The sequence below is a fragment of the Sylvia atricapilla genome, chromosome 17, assembly GCF_009819655.1.
Source record: "Sylvia atricapilla isolate bSylAtr1 chromosome 17, bSylAtr1.pri, whole genome shotgun sequence".
Classification (NCBI taxonomy): Eukaryota; Metazoa; Chordata; class Aves; order Passeriformes; family Sylviidae; genus Sylvia; species Sylvia atricapilla.
This window is the reverse complement of record NC_089156.1, coordinates 2,499,278-2,518,166: the sequence shown is the minus strand read 5'-3', so window position 1 is coordinate 2,518,166 and position 18,889 is coordinate 2,499,278. Positions and strand designations below refer to the sequence as shown.

The following is an 18,889-nucleotide window of genomic DNA, read 5'->3' as shown; positions in this document are numbered from 1 at the left end:
AGGTTACATATTAAGATGACATTCTTACCTGTGACAGCAGTGAGGCCCTGGGAGAGGTTACCCAGAGGAACTGTGGCTGCCCCATGCCTGGAAATGTTGAAGGACAGTTTGGATGGCACTGGGTCTAGTGAGTGACTTCCCTGCCCGTGACAGGGGGTCAGAACAAGGTGGTCTCTGAGATCCCTCACCATTCCATGTCCCACGTTTTGAATGCAAGCATCTGGCTCTGCTCCCGGGTGCACACAGTGTGTTGGTGTGGGCTGCCTGCCCTAGTGCAGGGCATGGAGAACAGGACACATTCCATGACTGATTCCAGCTGATGTGAAAGGAAGCTGTATCATTAAAAGGCAATTCAGATCATAAGCTGGAGGGTTCACCTCTTGACCCTATTCTTCAATCTGACATTGCCACAATTTTCTTTTGGCAACCATCCAGCCTCTGGGAGGGAACAAAATTCAGCTGTAGGAGACAAGTGGCATGAGCTGCACCATTCCTCAGTTTCTCCAGCAGCATATGAGGCTCCAGAATGATGAACTGTTACTGCTGCGAACGCCTGCATGGAGATGTCTGTGCTTGTGTGATGGGATAGGCAAGAGGAGAAATACCCAGTCAGGTTTAAAAACACTTTATTAAAAGTATAACTTAAAGACTTCATTAGAAAATACAGCAGCCTCTGTACAATGATGCTTTAAAAGTCCATGTAAGTTGATTTCAGTACAAAAATAATGCTCTCTTGTTGGGAGGAGCAGGAATGTGGAGAGACCAAACTGAGAGGCTCTTAACTCAAGCAGATTTCAGCAGCAGTGAGGAGGTGTCAGGGCAAGAACAGAGGTGCCAAAGCAGGTACAGTCTCAGGTATTCTGCTGGAAGAACTGCAGGACTGGAAGTCTCTACCACACTGAGAGATTTGCATTCCCATTCCCTTCTGTCTTGCAAATTAAATCTGTGATGGGCTTTTAAACTGCTTCACTGGCTGACTTGCAAAGTTAATAGCAAAGCAATTAAACTGCAGTGCGTACTGGACTAAGGAATATTATCCTATGTCTTTGTGGTGGGAAATAGCTGTGATACTACTGCACTGGAAAGGTGATGGGCTGGGGTACTGCAGGGTGCTTCATCCTAAGCTGTGTCAGAAGCAAAGGTCATGAAAGACTTAGTTACTTGGTGACTTGGGTTTTCTGTAGTGAAACATGATGGAGAGGGACCAGAGGACTCCTGAACGTGGCCCTGAAGCCTAACAGGGAAGCCAGGAGTGCTCTCCCTTGGGTCCAACCAGTGCCACTCTCAGTTGCTGACTGTAAACTCTCAGCTCAGTGGAGTTAGCTGGAAATAACTACAGATCTTGCCAGAGCCAGCATCCAGTCTGGTCTGTGTGTCTGGTGCTGCAGTGGGAACAGTAGATGGTGTCTGTCAGTGCTTGCCTGCACAGCTCTGTGAGGTGGTGGTTCTGACACCAGAGCTGATGCACCCAGGATCTGCTAGCTGGGGCAAGGGAGTTAATCAAGGTAGAACACTTCAGCAAATTAAACAGATTTGGTCTCTTTGGTAGTCATAGTCAACGTAACCCCTTCCACTTGTCAGCTTTTGGGCAAGCTTTTTGTTTCCTTTCCCATTCACCAGCACTGTGATGTTGCCTCGCAGGATGCTGGCCCACTTCCATGGCGTGAGTAAGCAGCTCTGATGGAGAAATCAGCAGTTCCTCCTGAATTGGGGGATTTAAGATGAATTCCACTCGGACAAGGAGGGAGCAGGGCAGTACATGGAGCTTGCTCCATCCATGAGTAACTTGATTTCCAGCTGCATGGTTAAGTGCTTGCACTTAGGATCTGGTAACTCAGCAATCATTGACTGATACGGCAGGGGCCGTGCTACAGTCCTTGGTGTACAATTTCTGAAGGAAAACACATGTCTGCCTCTGGTCAGCTTCACTTAGACCATCACTAAAATGCAAGATTTCAGTAAACTGATGGCTTTATTGGACAGGCTTTTGGTTAAAAACATTTGGCGTAAAATCTAGCTGGCTTTGTTTTAATTTGTGGGGTTTTAATAGTGTGTTCTTGTTTTAATGTTTACAGAGGGATTCTGTTTGTTGAAGAACTAGGAGTCCCATGGGCTCTGTGTGTGAGGAGGAGGGCTCTACTAGTGCCTGGCTCTGGTTTCTGTCTCTTTCAGACACACACACAACACTGGCCTCATAGGGCAATCAGGCTCAGAAGCTTTCGGAAAATGGAATTTTGGAGAATTCTGGGAATTTGACCCGGCATATTTGAAGAGCTTTGGGGGTTTTGTTGGTTTTAGGTTTTACTTTCATAAATGTTTGATTCTCTTGGCCGTTTTGAGGTGGGCAAGATTATGAATTAACTGCAAAAGGCCTTTTGCATCCAGGTGCAAAATCCAGGACATTTTGCATCCAGGTCTCTTCTCCAAAGGTTTTCTCTTTCTGTGATAGTTCTTAGAGTTGCTGCAATGTCCTCTTTGTGGTCTGAAGGGAGCACTAGAGACTAGCTGTGGTAAACAGGGATTTGGAACATGTAGGATATGGGAGAATTCTGCTCATCCTGATAGTGCTCCATCACTTCTCAGCAGTCCTGGTGTTTGCTTGGCCGGGCTGAGCTCAGGCCTACAAATGACATCTCCTGATCACATATACTTTGCAATTTGAAGAAAGTTTTAAAGTTTCCAAAAAGCAACACTTCCACTGCCTTCCTGACCTGCCTTCCCAAAGATTCATGTACCAGTGTTGAGGAGGGAGAACTGGCACAGCCTGGGAGCCATCTCGCCACAGGGAGAGGCACCTCCAGGGAGCTCAGCAGCCTGTTCGATCCAGGAGCTGGGAAATCACATGCCCCCATGGGAGGCTATTCTCAGAGTCATGGTGTGCAGGGCTGGAGGAAGTGTTGCTGCAGTTACCCTGAGCCTGTGGGGTTCTTTGCACCCCTGAGGCAGAGAGCAGCAACTTGTGCCATGGAGCCATTTCATCTGCCTCCTCGGGGAAAAGCTGAGCTTCTTTGGATGGGAAAACAGAGGGAGAGTGTAGAATTTTGATCTCTTCCCTTTCCAAACCCACACTCTAAGCCTGAATGCTTCAGATTTTAAAATCCTGATCCTACAGATGCTTCTTGTCCATAGCTAAGATAATTATGTATTTCACATTGCTATGCCCCAGCAATAAACTTATTGTGGAACAGCCTGAAAGAAACCAAGACTCCATCAGGAATGGAAGATACAGCTGGGCCATTTCACAGTGTTCTCAGTGGGGTTTGGACCAATTTTCCTTTCACACTTTGTATTCTCTCATTCTGAGTAACTGATGTGCTCAAGAAATATGTTCTTTGTGTATCACATAAGTAATGAAAGGTGTAGCTCTAAACAAGGTTGTCTTCACTCCTTGTATTGCCTGAGGGTGGCCTGCAGTCTGCTGGAATTAGATGTAATCACAGACTGTGCCCAGGAGACATCCTGATGGGAACAGGAAATTTTGGGCACGTCCAAGCAAAGCATGTTCTGAATCTCCTGTGGCTTTGTGAATTGTGATGGCATTTCATGCTAATATCCAGCTGACTTCCCCAGCTTCCTTTTATCAGAGTAAGCAGAGATGCATTTTCCTTCCTTGGAAATTCCCTGTACAACATTCATTGCAAATTTATCTTTCTTTTCTTTATGTCCTCTGTCCAGCAGGCCAGTCCTAACCTCCTGTGGGGGAAGAGAAGAGAAAATGGAGTGAATGGGGCAGGGGCCTGAGATCTTAACATTGCCAGGTGTGGAACTGTAGGATGTGTGTGTGGAGTCTGGTTGAGAGAGTGAGGTTTAACCAAGAAGGAGGTGAGCCAGAGGCAAAATAAAAATTACCCTGGAGAGTTGCAGAAGCAATCTGCTTCCCACCAAGGCCACTCACCTTGCTGAAAGTCTCCTCAAATAGGACACTCTCACCCTGGGTGTGCATGACAGGAGCTGAAATGGCGTGTTCCAAGTCATAACCAAACCACAGCTTGTTTATAATCGCCTGCAATAAAACAAATCCCACACTGCCCAACTGGACATAAAACCTGGGCTGTCCAACACAGGCTGCACTGAGCCAGACCCACAGTCCTTCCAATCCTGCTTTCATGGTGACCAATACTAGATGCCTGGGGCAAATAAAAGAATAGGATAAGCACATAATACTTCCCAGAATGCTTTCCCTGGCCCACTGCAGTCTTTAGTGACTTCTAAATTGCAAATTAAAAAAGCATCAAGCCCTGGACTCCAACAGAGTCAATATCTGAGGAGAGCTGAGTAGGGACTGAATATGGCTAGAAATTTGGGAGGGCTGAAAAAACTGGCAACTTGCTGTGGGTTTCACTTACCATGGTGGTAGCACTGATAATCCAGCTCCCTCCAGCTCCTCCAATCACTAGCATGTCTCCTGACTTGGAGATGAGGATGGAAGGCACCATTGCTGAGGGAGGCTTCTCTCCTAGAGCAGAAGCAGAGATATTATTCTTTCCACGTGTCTATTAACAGGGTAGGAGGGACACAGGTTCATCTACCTTGCCTTACTTTTGTCTCCCACAGAAAAACAAGCTGTTGCTTGTTCTTCAAGATGCTCAAGACTTCCTGAAAAATTTCCTTGTACTGAAAGCCTGTCTCCCAGGAAACTGGGACTTTTATGGCACAAGCTAAACAAGCTTCTCTTGATGCAGGACAGGGCATCCTACAAGTATTCAGGACATGCTGCAGTTCATCCAACCAGACAAGGAACCCTTAGTAGAAATCCTGCCATGGCAGCACTGGTGTCCTCTCCCAGCAGGCTGAGGGGGATGCAGCAGGGCCAGCTCATGGCACAGAGCCATATCTGCACCAACACTGCTGTGCCACAGAGCTTAGTGCAAGCCTCTAGCAGCTCTACACTCAGAATCATAGATGAGCCTAAAGTATCAGCAGGCTTGTCTTAGCAGCAGTTTCTTCACTTCTTCCCTCCCCTTCCCATCAGTCAGTGATCAGCTTCAGATTTTTTTTAACCTCTGATTTCTCGGGTTAGAAACCAAAACTCCTGTGTTTCCATACAAGGAGATATGTGAGTAGACACAGGCACACTACAGGGCTTTATCTTCTTTTATTCTGAAATAAACTTGTTCTCATCCAGATCTAGGAAAGGAAAGAGTGCCTCTAAGTTTACAGGTTGTCTCTGCCCACTTGTACACAGCCTGTGTGTCCATCCCCTGGCCCAGTGCTTTTATTCTGAAGATGAGGATGCTCACCTGGTTTAATGGTTTTGATTGCTATGCAGAAGTCAGCAAGTTCATTATTTAAAATGATCCCAGTTCGGTTAGAATACACAAAGGAGCCAAATCTGCAGGGAGGAAAGGTGAAGCCTTTAAGTGCCCAGGGTTCCCCTGTTGTGGATGACATTAACTGTACCTGGCACTCTGTGAGTAACTTCTGTCTCCTCCCAGCCTGCCAGTGTCCCACTGAAGGCATCCAAAAGGAATTTGTGCTGCTGCTGGTGACAGAGATAAGTTCCCTATTACTGGTGCCTGTGGGGATTTGCTAAACCCACAGAAATTCAGCAAGAGCCTCAGCAAGTTCTTGCACCCTCCTGAATTATGACAGCCCTTGGAGTTGATGCTCACAGATCTTTGTTGTCACATGAAAAAGACATTCACAGCTCAGAAGCTGCCTAAACCAGTGAAACCCAAGGGATTTGCATTTCTGGTGTCCAGCCCTTGTGGCTGCCCTGTGACCCTGACACGTGGCCTGTGTCACTCTGTTCCCAAGCCCTGGGCTACTCACGGGTAGTTGATGGTGCTGGTGGCAGACACGGCACTGCCGTCTGCAGCCAGCACGGAGATGTGGCTTGTGCCCATACTTTTGTATTTGTGATTGTAGAGGGACTCCAGCAGGTTGTAGTGGCTGAATGGGTGGTCACCACGAGAATCTATGCGCTGCCTCACAAACTCAGCAAACTGCTCAGACAGCAGAGTCCCCACAAGCACCTGCAAGCACAGCAAGGACACTGAGTGGTCACCCAAGCACAGCCATGTCTTTGGGCACACACAGACCTCAAGAGCTGAGCCCCAATAGTCAGAGCTTGAGGCCCTGGAGTGGCAGCATTCAGCCCCAGGTCACTCTCATCCCAGAAAATGGACCAAGCTCAGCACCAAGGCACCTCAACATTGGCAGGAGCATGTGCACATCCTTTTAAGGCGAGTGCCAGCCTACAGCTGAAGCTGCAGAGTAAACAGCCTGATCCTGCATCTGCCTTGGCCAACTCAGCTGCATTGCTCTATTATATATAGCAGCTCTATTTTCTTTCCTTCCAGGCAGCAAAGGAGAGGGATGTCAGAGCATTGCTTGGTGCTGTAGCACTGTACCCAAACCATGGAGCTCACCTGAACTTCAGAGGAGGCTGGGTCACTCATCTGGGATCTTAGCATGTTGCCAAACTTCAGGGCCTCTGCAATGTAGTGGTAGGCTTCTACCTTCTTCTCAGGTGTTTCCAGTGATGCTTTATGTAATTTAAACTCTATGGAGCAGGATGAAATAATTTTGTTAATAGACCCGAGGCAATGTTTTTTCAAGAAGTGTAAGAAAAAAAAAAAAAAAAAAAAAAAAAAAAAAAAAAAAAAAAAAAAAAAAAAGTTGAAAGGAGCCTCCTTTTCCCACCCCACTTCTTACCAAGTTTCCCCTATGCTTTAACAGGATGTGGATGCAGAAACAACCAAGTACTAATTCAAGTACTAATTTCCACTGTGACTTCCATTTCTTTTGAAGCATTGGGAAAGTCATGCATCCTTTGGCCTTTGCAGCAGCTGTGGTCATGCTGGGCCACTCACTGTACAAGTGAACCAGTTCATCTTCCTGCTGCATAGCATGTCACTCTGCTGCTTTGGGCCCCATTCTGGCTCAAAAACTCCATTTCTGCCCATTGCATTTTATCATTCTAGAGCAACCCTTACTGAAAACCTATTGCTGACCCTTTTCTATTGGCAATTTACCTTCCAATACCTTGAGGATGAACATGAGCACTGCACCTCCCATGGGTGGTCCTGGAGCAAATATCTTGGTGTGGTTGTTCAGGGTGATGTTCAGAGCTGAGGACACCTCTGCTTTGTACGCCCGAAGGTCCTCCAGTGACAGACTGGACCCTTCAACAGAGACCCAGGAGCTGCCATCAGCACAGCAACTTGTACTGGTGCTGTGGGCTGCCTGCATCAGAGCCTTGGTAAAGCTTGTGAAGAGCCATCCCTGTACAGCCCAAATTCCTTCCACCCAGCACAGCACAGCTGTCACACATCCTCATGTGCTGCCAAGCCCCAGGATGTCACAAAGCCTAAAGGAGTCAGAGGGGCCAGTGGATGAGCACTGTGGGCAAAGGCCAGAGCAGTGGGTGGTCTCAGATTTGGGGAAAGGTGGCCTCTTCCCATGTCAGGTACCACCCCAAGTGACAAGCAAATGGCATATGTTGGCTTTCCCCTGGTACAGGCTCACTGTGAGCCAATGCCTGGGAGAAAGGCCTATGTATCAGGACTACCTGTAACCTACCAGCATTCCTGGCATCCTCCACCAGGGCCCTTCCTATCTCCCCCTCATAAAACGCTGCAGCTCCGTGATCTGCTACAGTTTGCAATGTTTGCTGCAGTGCTCGCCACCAGAAGGTCTTGCCAGCCTTCAGAAATCCTTCACCATCACACAGCAGTGGGCTGTTAAAGAAGAACATTCATCAGTTTTACAGCATGAGCTCGTTCTTACCCAGGGCCAATGACCTCTTTTTCCTACCAAAAGCTGATCTGGATTATTTATGTTATGTACTTTCCAAGGCAGTGCTACACTGCAGCCTCTTTTAAAAACCCATTGCTGTGATTCTCTCCCACTCCATAGCAAGTATTCCCTAAGCACAAACCACAGCAGCAGCCTGTGCTCCATGTCAGAGAAAGGGGCTGAAGCTGAGGGAACAGTGGTCCTCCCACTGCAGTTTCATTCATGGGTCTTACCACAGGCTTTTCCCTGGACTAGAGAAGATTGGGTGATGGAGAATTTTTTCCAGAACTGGGGAAATGACAACTGGCTTGGACAGAAGCTTGATGGTTGGTTCAAACAGGGCTTTCCACGGTAAGCGGCCGTGGCGCCTGTGGGCTTCCTCATACCCACGGAGTTCTCCAGGCACACCAATCCAGGGGGCACCTGAGGAGCAGAAGAGCAGTGTCACACCCAATCAGTCACTGCCTAGGGGGTCCCACCTCTCTGAAAGCTCTCCAGTTGAAGTCTGAACTGGTAGAGGCAACCAAGGCTTCTAAAAGCACCCTTGGGGTTTGTTTATTACCTTTTCCTGTTCGTGCATTTCCCTGTTACTGAACAGCAGGGGTATAGAGAGGCTGGAGCCAGGCCTGAGGTGAGCTAAAAGCATAACAGGCAACAGGCACATGCTGCAGCAAGGGAGGTGCCAGCCGGGCACTGGAGAAATGACACTGATGATTCTCCATCCCTGGAGAAATTCAAAATTGTGACAGGACAAGACCCTGAGCAGCCTGAGCAACACCTGACATCATCCTGTTTTGAGCAGACCTCCAGCTGTCCCTTCCAACCACAGCTGCTCCTGATTCCTTTTCAGGCTCTTCCAAGGACAAGAACATCTCCAGAATCAAGGACACACCCCAAAAGATAACATTCTAGGGAAGGAGAATGAATACAGCAAGAAATGTGGAAAGATCCAAGATGTGCTGCTAAAGCAGGAGTGCCTGAGCCCAGCAACTCAACCCCTGATGTGCTTCCCCAATCTACGGACATGGGCAAGCACACAAGATTGATTTCTTTTGTTTCCAGACATCTATTGATCTTATTTTTCTCTGTAGGAGCTTCTGGGGAATGAGAGCTTTGGGAAATCCAGTTTTGAACTGCAGACTTCCTATGGAGAGAAGTTACACTGTGATTCCTCCTCGTGCTGGCTCCTCAATCAGGTTGTCAGTGTTATTATCAAACAGGAATTTTTATGGACCTAGTATTTTTAGTTACTTTTGCAAAAGGCAATCCGGGTAGGGTGTGTTAAACTAAATAGAACTCCAGATCAAGTCAGTGAGGTGCTCAGCTCCCCACCCTGAGCTCTGTGCACACCAGGAGAGCACACAGCTGTGGCCCAGGCTGTGTCCTTACCAATACGGCTAAGGGGGGAACCAGCATTACAGCTAGACAGTAAGTTGTGAGATAACATCTGTGGGGCCGTCTCGCGGGCGTTGATCACCTCGACGGCTCCTAGAAGGAAGAAGAGGGAAATGCATAATGTTGTTTTCCTGAAGCAGGTGAAGGTCACACTTGAGTCACACGTGTGAGCTGTAGCACTGCACGTGCTGCTGGCTCAGAGCTGAGCTGCTCTGGAGCCTTTTGCCAGATGTGCCAAGTACACCTGCGGGGTCAGGTGTCAGCACAACTTGTCCTTGACTTCTGTGCTTTTATTTAGAGCAAACCAAGCAGTGCCTACCTAAAGGTACTGAAAGTACAGGGAGAAGGCCAGAGCTTGTCTCCAGCCAGCAAAGGATCCCCCCCAGGGTTTATGGGCTGGGACATGCTGCTGAGACATGCTGCATCACATCCGCAGGTTCCTGCACTTCTTCAACAGATGGGACGGGTCATAAACACAATGTGAACCTCATTGGGAGGGCCGTTTACTAAATGATGATGAGGCAAGTCCATCATATTTAAAGCCCTGTATGTATCAGGGAGCTTGAAAGGACAAAAACAACCCCAAACCTCCACTTGCCTCCTTCTCTGCCTCGTGTTTATCTGTCCCTATCACAGTCCTGTGCTGCAGGAGCCCACGGTGCTCCCTGGAGTGCCAAGTGCCTGAGCTGTGCATGGCCACGGGCAGCTCTGTGCTGCAGCACAGCTCAGGTAGCACAGGTGGATTGCTGTCAGGACACAGAATTCCATGGCTGTGCCAAAAGGGAAAAGAAAAAAAATAAAGGTGTTCTGCCAAATTAGGCTCTTGCATAAGATACACCCAAACATTTCCAGATTTGTAACTCTGAGAAACTACTTGGCAGGGGATTTAAAACTATGATATTGTTACAGTGTTCACTGTTGATATTACTAATAGATATATAAGCTCTGGGGATTTTTGGAAGCCAAGACTTAAAAACTCCCACATTGAAGACATAAAAGCAACAAACAACACTGGAGTTTAAGCCAAACACAGAAAGGCTCTCCAGCAGACACTGAACATTGCTAGGTTTAGGTTTCTGAAGTGGAGATGCATCTCCTGGGACACGAAGTGCCAACACTGCTTTGAGCAGTCACACCAGCACTGGGGACAGCAGTAAGGGACACAGCCCCAGGGTCAGTAGGCACTGCCAGAACTGCTGGGCAGCACAAGTCCCCCAAGTGCCACCCTGAGGGCTCAGCTGAGGCACTGCCAGCCCAGCACTGCCAGCACTCCCCTCCTGCCTGCTTCACACAGCCACTCACACCTGGCTGCAGTCACCTGTGAGGCTTTGAAATCTACTTTGGGATTGCTTTGGAGGCGGAAGGAGAGGCAAGCTCAGTTCATTTTATATCAAAGCTGTTTCCTCCAACCCACGTTCTTGCTGTGAAATGACAATCACAGCTCCCTGTGGCGGATGCTTTGGATTAAGAGCACAAGTGTGGTTTGTGATGTAGCTTTTATATGCAAAATATTGCTCTGAGAGAACAGGAAGGGTTCTGATTTCTCCACAGCAGTTGTGTGTCTGCAGAGGGACAAGGCACCATGGAGAGGACAAGGCAATCCCATACCTGTGCTGGCATTATAGATGGTAAATACGACACCCCCACCCAGGCCTGAACTCTGAGGGTTCATCACTGAAGTGCAGATCAAGCCAGCAATGGCAGCATCCACAGCTGAGCCTCCACTTTTCAGGATGTTCCTGTGGTGGGAAGGGAAGAAAAAAGACGCTGTTAAAATCCAGGAATGTCAGAATGGAGGAGCCACAGGAAAATGCCTCCTTGGGGCCCCTGCAACTTGAGGAGAGCAGCTGGAGAAATGCAGTAGCAGCAGTGCAGGGTGTGAGGCCAGGGAGGGGCACCTTCCTCTGCTGGAATGAGAAGGAAAAATTAGAGGGAAAGGAAGGAGAATCTGCAGGAGGAAAGAGCAGCCAGGGCCAGACCTCTGTGAGGCTGGACTACCTCTGGGCAAAGAGTTATGGGACAGAGAGAACTGCAGCTACTCAGAAATGCTGTGGACTAAAGGGGACAGCAAGGAGCCCCAAGACATGGAGAAGGATGCTCTGAGTACAGAAGAGGGCTTTCCACATACTAGGAACCCAATAACTGATCTCCAGCTTCCCAAATGCCAGTCCTAAAAAAGGCATATGCTGGTCAACTGGACAGGAGCCCTGAGGTGGGAACACTGGGTCCATGCGAAGCAAACTCCTGGGACAGCGTGTCAACTAGCACAATAGTCACTTCATTGTTCCTACAATGTGACTTCCTGGGCTTATTAGCACAAAAAAATTCCCACCCTGCTCTCTGTATTCCCAAAAACAAAACCAACAAAGAAACAAAAAAACCAAACAGGAAACAAACCCTACAACTGCTTCTATCAGGGCACAGCAATGTGAAAGAACACACAGGCATTAAAGGCAGCCTCTTGCTGCTGACAGCAACGAGGTTGTTAGAGAAACATGTCTCAACAAATGCTTCCCTCAAGAACATCTGAAAAATATCTTTACCTTGCAGTGGAAATGGGGTGCCATTTTCTGCACAGCCTGCCAGTAGCCAGCACTGGTGTTTGCTAGTTCCTAACTGTTTTATTGGGTTATTGCTCAGATATGGCAAAGCCAGAGGGGAAACTGGAATAGCTCATAAATTGGAATGCAACTGCTTCCAGAGTTTGCATGGGAACACAAAGCACAGATATAGACTGGTGTTTATTTTACACCCACTGATATGGCTGGGACCTGCTGGGTCCAGGAACAGGATACTGCAGGCACATTGGTTATGGCTTTCCTGTTTCCCTAAGTGCATCAGAATCGCTGCATGTAAGGAAATGACATGTGTACAAGTGGGAAGAAAAGAAATAGTAGAGAACATCAGGCTTTCTGTTTGGGTGGCTTTCTGCATGGCCTTTGGCCTCCTAAGAACCCCCTGGCTGTAGCTCTGGACATGGAGACTGGGGCTCAGGCTGCCCCATGCAGCCCCTTACAGCAGGGGATGGACTCACCACACCAATGACCCCGGGAGGTGATTTTCTGGAGCACAAGGTGTAAATTGCTGACCACAGACAGGAAAGACACGAAGGCTTCCTAAAAAACTGGGTCACCTCTGCAGAAGACCCAAATAACGTGTTAGAAAGCTGAAAAAGAGGGAAGAAGGATTGCTACACTGACCCGGGACAGCACTCCCCAGAGCCCCTGGAATATGAGCTGTGAGGCAACACGTGTACAAAACCTGGTGACAGGGACACGAATGCTTCTGGCGGTGAAAAGCAGCTTTAAAAAGAAGCTTGGAGATAGTATAGCGTGCATTTCAACGCAATGCATTGAGACCTTAACGTGGAACATCAGGCACATTTCCCAAAGCGTGAAAAGCACCAGATTCTCACCCAAATTCACAGCACATTCACACTGGTCTCCAGCCTTGACACCTTTCCCTTCAGCCTCTCCAGAGACCGACACTCAACAGAAAATACTCTGAGCTGGCTCTTGGTGTGTCACGTTTGGCTCCCTGTGCGTGTCTCACTCACTTCCAGTCAGAAACCTGCCACTTCCCTGGAAGTGATGCCTGGGGAATTTAGGGCCATTATATATAGCAAAACCACATCTGGATTTATGGCCCATCACCTGGCTCCCTTTAGATGGATCTCTGCTGCAATGAGCTTAATTATAATGCACAATCTTTAATCAAAGTGGGGCACTTTACCAGGTCTCTCTAGAGATACCAGTGCTCCAGCTGACAAGATCTGATAACAATGTTTTGTCCCATATCCTTCCTGCCACTTAGTTTCAGTTATGGGTTAGTCATTAATGGAGTTTGCTTATAACAAGGAGCAGAAGAGGGTGTTAACAACCAAGTCCCACTCCAGCAGCAGTAAACAGGGATTGAGCCTTCCTGGAAGGGTGAATGATGGCACTTTGCTCGCAGCAAAGATGGGCTGTACTGGACTACAGACCAAGCCCTCTGTTCTGCCCTAGGCTAGAGGGAGTCCTGAAGCCTCTTTAAACACACTGGAAACTCTAACGTTAAATTGTATTGGGGTTTTTTTCTGCTAAAGAAGGCTGGGGACTGGGAGACCACCCATTATACAGCAGTTGCCTCCTTAGGATTTATGAAGAGCAAAAGCAACAACCGCTTCTGCAAAAAAGGGCCAGTTACCAAATTTAAAACGTACAAGAAGGGAAACCAAATCCTTGGGGATGTAAACACGCTTCAGAAATCTACTGGGCCATCACTGGAAAGGATTTTTGCATCAGATTCTCTGGCTAGAACTGAGCTTCCCAGGGCTGCGGCGGTTTTCTGACTGTTAAAGTCTCACTATTCTCACCCTCCCCACCACCCTGTCCCCCCGGGGGGTGCTGATTTCAAAGGAGGGCAGTTCCCAGGGTTCATGCTAGGCGACACTGGAGAAACGGGATCAGAGATGGCTGCTGGGCCAGGCCAGGTCAGCTTGCCTTGCTGCGGTGAATCCCACCACTGGGAATGAACATTTTTACTTAATCTGTCACAGACCTTATGCTGGCTCTTGCTTCTGCCATTTGGGAAATAAAGGAATGCAGAGCAGTGGGTGGCAGAGCTCAAACAGCACACTGGTAGGGAATATAGAGCTTTTTGCGTGCTTGCTGAAAAAGAGTCTCTTCCAGGAGGAAACAACAAGTGGCTCGGAGTTGGAGGTGAAGTTTGAACCTGTCTCATTGTCACAGCGCAATCACCTCCTGTCTCCTCAGGCTTCTTGACATGAGGACAAATTAATGAGCTGGACAGTGGCATCAAATCCACATCCTTGGGTAAAACCTGCCCTGATTCTCCTTTAGTCTCCCATCTCTCTTCATCAAAGTGTTTCACTTCATTCAGGGACAAGTTTTCCCCTAGGGCAGGGTCTTAGTCTGGACCAGACAGCTGTACAAGGTTGCTTTCAGCCCCCAGTTTCCAGCAGAAAAAAACACAGCAAGAGACCCAACCTTGCTCAGCACTGAGAGCTGGGCACTGATGGCTAAGGGGAAGTTTAGCCCAGGACCTGTCAACAGGGATGGTGACAGGCTGAAGGTTCACTGAGAGTGCTCACTTTCTGCAGAGACCCAAAGAGTCGCATAAAGATTTCAAAACTCCAGAGTACACGAACACGATCTTCAGAGCTGGAAAACACATGGGCCCTGAGGTGTTTTCCCCAACCCACTATCCTACTCACTGAAATAGAAGATTCCTCCTCAAGCAAGAGGTTTAGTTCAGTTATTCTCAGTAAGTTCAATTGACAATTCTATTAGGAACACACAAGGACCCCCAGATGAAAGAATCTTAAATCAACAGAGTATCATGTAGTGCCCCAGGAATTTCATTCCTGACAACTCACAGAGCACATTGCTTATCTTTAAAATACACAAGATATTTTAATTAAAGGATAGAATCTGTAAGTAAGTCAGAGATTAGGTGCTGCTTTTACATTCCAAGGCTTTAGGCACCAGACCAGTTCTCTGAGCATCCCCCGCATGGATTCCTGTGAGCTCGGGGAGAGGGGATTTGCAGGATGAAAGGAGTGGCTGTGGGAAACAGCCTGGGGTCACAGCAGGAGAGAGGGTCTGCAAGGTCAGTGAGGAAGAGCAGGGACAAACCAGCCCTGTAGTGTGTCTTTAGGGACTGGCATCCAGGGCTGCTTGGCTTTGCCCTGTACTCACCTTGTTGCTAAAGAAAAGTGGCACATGAACTGCCAGTTCACAGCTGGGGACAGCAGGGCCTAATGGCCAAGACTGCTCTCAGAAACTGGATTTTATTGCTACTGCTGTGATAAAATTCCTATAGATCCAAAATCTTAAACAGCAAAGATGAGGCAGCAAGCAGCTGCATGTTCATCATCTCATGGTGCTCCAATCAGGGACTGAGTCAGCCTTGAGGAAGCCCTTGCCCTGCAGAGTCCTCAGGAGGTCACAGAGCAGAGCAGAGGGCTCTGAAAGGCTGAGCCCCTGGCCAGAGCCTCTCTGCTGTGCCATCCTCCCAGTGTCACTGCCATGTAAGATTTCCTCACCAGTGAAAGAATATCATTTTCTTGCCCAGCAGTTTGCTCTGAGATCTAATATAGTGGTGACCATCACATGCTAAGAGCTGAGAGCTTAAAAAGTGACTTACAGGTATAACAGCACAGAAGTGTCTGGGAGAAATGAAAAAGATCACACGCAGTACAGAGCATGCAATAAGCTTCCTAGAGAGAAAAATGAAGCCACCACTATGGGCCAGTAGGATGAAAAAAGAAATATGACAGTAACAAGGAAAGGGTTGATCCCAAGCTTTCTTGCAGAGAAACATTTTTATGAACTATTTTGCTTTTATTATAATCTTTTACAAAAGCATGCATAGAGGAAGCTGGGAGAACAACATTTGTTGGGAATTTGTCTCATTCCAAGTCTAAGGACAGCATGAACTGGACACAAAGATTTCCAAGTATGGCTGGAGGCAAAGGGTACTGGGAAAAGCAGCAGCAATCATACAGCAGCAGGGGAGTGGAGCTGACCACCAGGCAGAGGGTGAGCAGTGCAGAACCTGGGCAAAGGAGGAGAATGGCCATAGCTGGGGAGGTCTCAGAGGCTTGGCAGGGCTGGAGGAGAGAGCAGGACCTGATGTGCAGATGCCCCAGGATGGCCAAAAGGGGGGAAAAGAAGTGATGGGAAGGTGGAGCAAGGACAGGATTTTGTGGGGATCATTGGCAGACTATTTGTAGGGATTTTAAGTTGGTCCATTGGACTGGAGGAACAGCACAGAGCTGCCAGCAGGTGTGCTGGAGGTGCAGCTGCAGCAGTGGTGGAGATAGGGGAAGCCTGTGGAGCTTCTTGAGCAGAGAACGGAGGGAAATAAGTGAGACTCAGCAGCAGTATCCAGCTAAACAAAGCTGCTCAATTGCCTCCTCTCCACAGATTTCTGTGGCTCTCACTTTGATGTCTTCCAGCAGATTATACATCAAATTTAAAAACTTACAATAGCTGCAAAAACAAATGCAGTGGTTTTCCCCAGCAAATTCTTTGGGCAATACAATTAGGTTATTTCCCTCTTTTTCCATTAATAGTGATTTTTAAAATACTTCTGCTTTCTGAAGAACTAACCTGTGGCTTCACATAAAAAACCCCATCTCACTGCTTGACATATGTGCAGCCACAGTATATATTTTCTCCAGCTACTCACAAAATGTTGTGCCAGCACCTCATTGCCAGAATCAGAGGTGAGACATGGCAAAGTGTGGTATTATGGTAGTACCACATTTCATTTCACTCCCCCAGCCACAAGGCAGAGCACACAGCTCCAGCATCCATTGCTGGAGCATCCAGCATCACAGGTAAACTTCTATCCTTCTGCCTTCATGGATACAGGCATTTAATAATTGAAGCAGTGAAATAATAATTGAAAGAGCAGTGAAATAATAACATGGGAGTCAAAATGTTTGAGAGACAAGTTTTACACAAACTGAAGGCATACAACCTGGGCATCTAGGGAATTTTTTAACCTACATCTTTCTTTCCAAGTGATGTAAATATGTCTTTTGTACTTCTACTGTCTTGACTGAATTTCAATCAAAACCTGCTCTTTGCTTTTTTTCTTCATAGCAGACACACTTGCTGCAGGCTTTGGTCCAGAAACACATCTCAAAAAGGCAGGAATGTCAGTCCCCCTTCCCCTTCCTTGTCAGTGTTGAAGCCCGGCTGCAGCTCTCTGCAAACTCCTCTAACTCCTTAATGTATTCTAAGTTACTTATCCAGCAGACCCCCCCACGCCACGAAAACCAGCATTGTCTACTACAAATATTTATACTTTCCAAAAGGCCAAGGGTTTGCATAGTTGCCGGTTTACGGTACACTATAATGAAAGCAAGCATCGGAGGCGGAGGCTGTGTCTGCTCCCGCGTCTGGAGTCACGCCGGGAGCGGCACCGCGCCGCAGCCCCGGAGCGGGGACGGGCCAGGAGCGCCGTGCTCCGTGCTCGTCCCCTCTGTTAGCCCGAGCCACGACACGCACAACAGGGCAGCCAGGGAGCCAGGAGCTCCGTGCACCTACCGGCCGATGAGGGAGCAGCTCTCGGTGTCAGCAGCCACGGCACCGTGCAGGTACTGCTGGGCACCGCACCTGGGCTGGGTCAGCATGACCACCAGTGTCACGGCCACTGTCAGCGCCCCCAGGGTCAGCAGCACCAGGCAGCAGATCTTCCCCCTGGTCATGGCTATTCCCGTGCCCTGGAGCAGCTGGAAGGAGCTCGGTCCTTTCCAAGGAGGCGCCTGCCTTGCCCGGGGGAAGTGGATCTATCCCGGCAGTTTTGGGAGGGAGGTCCCACGGCAGTGGGCTCTGCTCTCAGTAATTATATTCTTCCTACCAATAAAAGCTGCTAAAAAGCGAACGCTGCGCTCTTTCTTTCCTACTCTCTGAGATGTGAGGGGCTTTTCAGTCTCTTTTATAAACTTTTCTTGCAGATCCACCATCCGCCTTTTTTTGGTGTGTCTCTGATGAAAGCATTTAACACATTCGCTCCTGGAGTCTTCAAAGAGAAATCTCCACACTGCTCCTCGGCTTCTCACAGGCTTCCCACTCTTAACACACAAATTACCTAACAAAGGTGGCCTATGGGAATCACCAGGAAAATTACCTCAGTCCTACACTGCAAACTTGGGGGGTTTCGTTCCTGTAAAACTCCTCAAAGAAGTAAAAGCTGAACATACTGTACAAAGTTAACCTTATAGTTCATTACAATCTTACTTACTTTTTTTCATATGAACATCTTGCCAGTGTCCGCAGCATACACCTTCTGTAAATGAGCACAAGAGAACAACTGGAATAAAGCAGCACTTTGCAAACATTGGTGCCCAGAGCACCAAGAGCTCTGGGCTCCAGCCTGTGCACAGCTGCTCCCTGGGACAGACCTGATCCCTCACAGAGCAGTGATGAGCAGCAGGAATTGCTTCCCAGTGCTGCTGACCCCAGCTGGATCTTTAATGTTATAAATATATATTATAATATTGGCTTTTTGCAAATATTAAAATGGATGCTATATGTATAATGCTAAAGTAACTTTGCTATAAAGATATAGTTTTATTTCTATTAATTAAATTTAGACATAGTAGTAAAAATAGCTGATATAGTCATGCTTGTAATTGAACTGCCTGCTTGGTTGGGATAACATCCAATATATGATGAAGACCCTTACTATTGATATGCCAACTATCAGCACCTACTGTCTGTAGAAAGCATGGACCAAAACCCAAGCTGGAAATGATAAAAAGAACAGACTAAAACCACAGCCAAGAAATGTGCATGCTCTAAAAAGGCAGACCCAAGGAGGAGCCATGCTAAACAGTTCTTGGAAGTTGTAAACTTTGGGCAAAACTTTGAATCTGCATATTTTTTTATGAATAAGCGATAGGCTGATGGAATAGAAAAGGTATATAAAGGGTGTCTGAAATAGCAGGTGAGCTCTTGGCTGAATGCCAAGCACCTGACCATTAAAAAACTTTGCTTTATTGTCTTTATCTCCTCTTGTCCATTATTAAATTTTAAATTTTACCAGGAGAGTGAACCTTCTTTTCACATTTAACAACCTCTTAATTACACATTTCTCCTTGCACTCGAGAAGTTAAAGATAGGGCTCCACATCTGCCTGCTGTCTTTCTAAAAGGTGTTACCTGTGATCCTTTCCCTGCAAGATTTGGGAGAAAGCAAATTCACCTGTGCAGATTTGCACATGTATTTCAGAACAGATT

General features: G+C 47.6%; 1 protein-coding gene across 1 annotated transcript; it reads right to left on the bottom strand.

Moving 5' to 3' along the window:
- Window positions 1-1,751: 1,751 nt before the first annotated feature.
- On the bottom strand, window positions 1,752-17,480 carry GGT5 (gamma-glutamyltransferase 5). Its single transcript, XM_066331221.1, has 12 exons — window positions 17,196-17,480; window positions 10,744-10,874; window positions 9,130-9,228; window positions 7,974-8,163; window positions 7,525-7,682; window positions 6,978-7,127; window positions 6,372-6,505; window positions 5,773-5,975; window positions 5,241-5,332; window positions 4,347-4,456; window positions 3,896-4,003; window positions 1,752-3,693 (listed from the first exon to the last, which is right to left on the bottom strand). Exons 1-12 carry the CDS (start codon window positions 17,354-17,356, stop codon window positions 3,547-3,549), a joined length of 1,683 nt encoding a protein of 560 aa, XP_066187318.1. The 5' UTR covers window positions 17,357-17,480; the 3' UTR covers window positions 1,752-3,546.
- Between the last annotated feature and the right edge of the window lie 1,409 nt (window positions 17,481-18,889).